We start from the raw sequence: 2,019 nt of genomic DNA, 5'->3' as shown, positions 1-2,019 counted from the left end.
CTCAGAGAAGAGAAGCAGTTTAAGAGCAGAAAGGTAGAGGAAATCTAGAAAAGAACCATCTCGATAGATTTATCCCATGGTGTGAAGGGAAAGGGCGAAGGACCCAATGGCACTTTGCTTATCCCGCAATTTCTGTCACTGTGGTGACCAACTTCTGCCCATTCCATAGGGTCTTGAACTGCTCAGGAACTGGGAACTCATTCTACAAATAAAGAAGAAACAATAGGTTAAAATCTAGGCTAGAGAATAGCTGCGGCACTGAATCAAACGATTCTTTCAGTGCTTTCTTAACAGCCCATAACCTTGGCAGACTGCTCATAGGGGCCATGCACACAAGAGTGTCAGCTTGGCAGAGTGCTAGGACTTTCATTCCTTTTTGTTGTTTAGTTTTTTGGAGACAGTGTTCAGCAAGGTCACTCAGGCTGGCCTCAAACCTATGTAGTCTGTGCTGGGTTAAACTCACAATCTTGCTTCAGCTTCCTGAATACTAGAATTATAGGGCTGTACCACATCTGGTGGTTGGGGCACACTCCCCCCCAACCCCCCATCCTAAGCTCAATTTAAGAGAGACAGAAATTGTTGTCTGGATCTCCAGTATGTGTGGTTAACGTTGCTTTTGTGTACAGTACTTTTGCTTTTTGTATGGACTATTAGATTTACCTACGGAGTGCCAAGTATCAACCAAATAGCTTTTCCCAGTGCAAGAAACTTACAAAATCACCGCCTTCTGTAGGGATGAGGATGTTCATCTCAGAAGATTTGGCACTGACTATCTCACAGTCCAAGGAATTCTTGCTCAGGTAAACGTGGCAGCCATCTGTTTTGTTAATGGAAATGGTTGGCACTTTACCCATTACCTGCAGAGAAAAAACAAAAACACTTCTGAGTTCCAGCTGGGGAGGGAAGACAGTTACAGGGAAAGTTTTCACTGTTTCACATGATTCACCAACAATATGAAAAGCTCCCAGGTGCACAACAGATACTGAATACTGGGGGCAGGATGCGATAGTGGCCATAAAGAGTTCCCTTAAAATAACCAACTCCTCCTCTACTATATCCAAAGCAGCTCAGCTTACAGATGACAGAATTAGATTCGTACCAAAGTAACATCTGTGGGTCTGCGCTCATTCAGCTAATTCCTCAGGGACCAAAAGAAGGAGCCAAGATATCAAGTTACCTGAACTTTGACATCTCTACTATTGATTATCTCCACAATGCCCACCACATCATCAAATACCAGACCAAGTTTCTTACAGTTATCTAGAAGAAAGAAAAGTCAACTTAAAGTGTGATTTTAAAGGAGAGTAACATATTTAGACTCTTTAGGAAGACGGTTCTAGTCCTCTCGGGCTTTGGGCAGAACCTGCCTAGGACAGCAACAAAGGCTTACCTACTATAATGGAGTTAATTTTGCCCTTGATTTGCAATGTTGTGTTGACACATTTGAACAAGTAAGCCACCTGTTTCAACTCTGTGTTATCAATCACTAGGTTAGAAACATTCTCCTGGTTTTCCTGTTAGAAGAAAAACTCCAGATTCTTATCACAAAGTACAAACCAACAAAAATTGCAAGTTATCCCCAGCATTTTTTCTTATACTTTAAGCCAGAACCCTACACATTTGTCTTAGCTATTTCAATTCCTCAACCCCTCTCCTGCCTCTGTTCCAAATATTTTTAACTCACCACTCTCCACTTCTTGCCCTCCAGTTCAAGAAGCGCAGGTTCCTTCTTTGTGGCTGGTTTGGGGGATGGGCTGGTTTGGGGTTTAGGTGCAGAGAATGGTTTGGGGCCACTGCGTACTGGACCACTCTGAGCCTTCAGGGAAGGATTCTTGTGAGTCTTCATATCATCAGATACATGCTTCAGGGCTGTAAGAACAACAACTAGCTTGTTCCTGTCCACACACAGGCTGAGGTAATCACCAACTCTATCATAAACTGATCTGTACCAGAAAATTCAAGCAAAAACTAGAACTTTTGAAATGTTCCCTTGCAAGCCACTCTGATGAGATATAATTT

General features: G+C 42.6%; 1 protein-coding gene across 1 annotated transcript in view; it reads right to left on the bottom strand.

Annotated features, from left to right (window-relative positions):
- Positions 1-6: 6 nt before the first annotated feature.
- The window catches only part of Cap1 (cyclase associated actin cytoskeleton regulatory protein 1), a 27,420-nt gene continuing 25,407 nt past the window's right edge, over positions 7-2,019 (bottom strand). The window contains exons 9-13 of the mRNA XM_004641070.2: positions 1,685-1,869; positions 1,391-1,514; positions 1,178-1,260; positions 714-857; positions 7-202 (exon numbers count right to left, since the gene is read on the bottom strand). Of these exons, the coding sequence (XP_004641127.1) occupies positions 119-202; positions 714-857; positions 1,178-1,260; positions 1,391-1,514; positions 1,685-1,869 (620 nt within the window). The 3' untranslated portion in view covers positions 7-118. The remainder of the gene's footprint in view (positions 203-713; positions 858-1,177; positions 1,261-1,390; positions 1,515-1,684; positions 1,870-2,019) is intronic.

The sequence above is a fragment of the Octodon degus genome, unplaced genomic scaffold, assembly GCF_000260255.1.
Source record: "Octodon degus isolate 3935 unplaced genomic scaffold, OctDeg1.0 scaffold00130, whole genome shotgun sequence".
NCBI classification, from domain to species: Eukaryota; Metazoa; Chordata; class Mammalia; order Rodentia; family Octodontidae; genus Octodon; species Octodon degus.
This window is presented reverse-complemented; position numbering and strand designations above follow the sequence as displayed.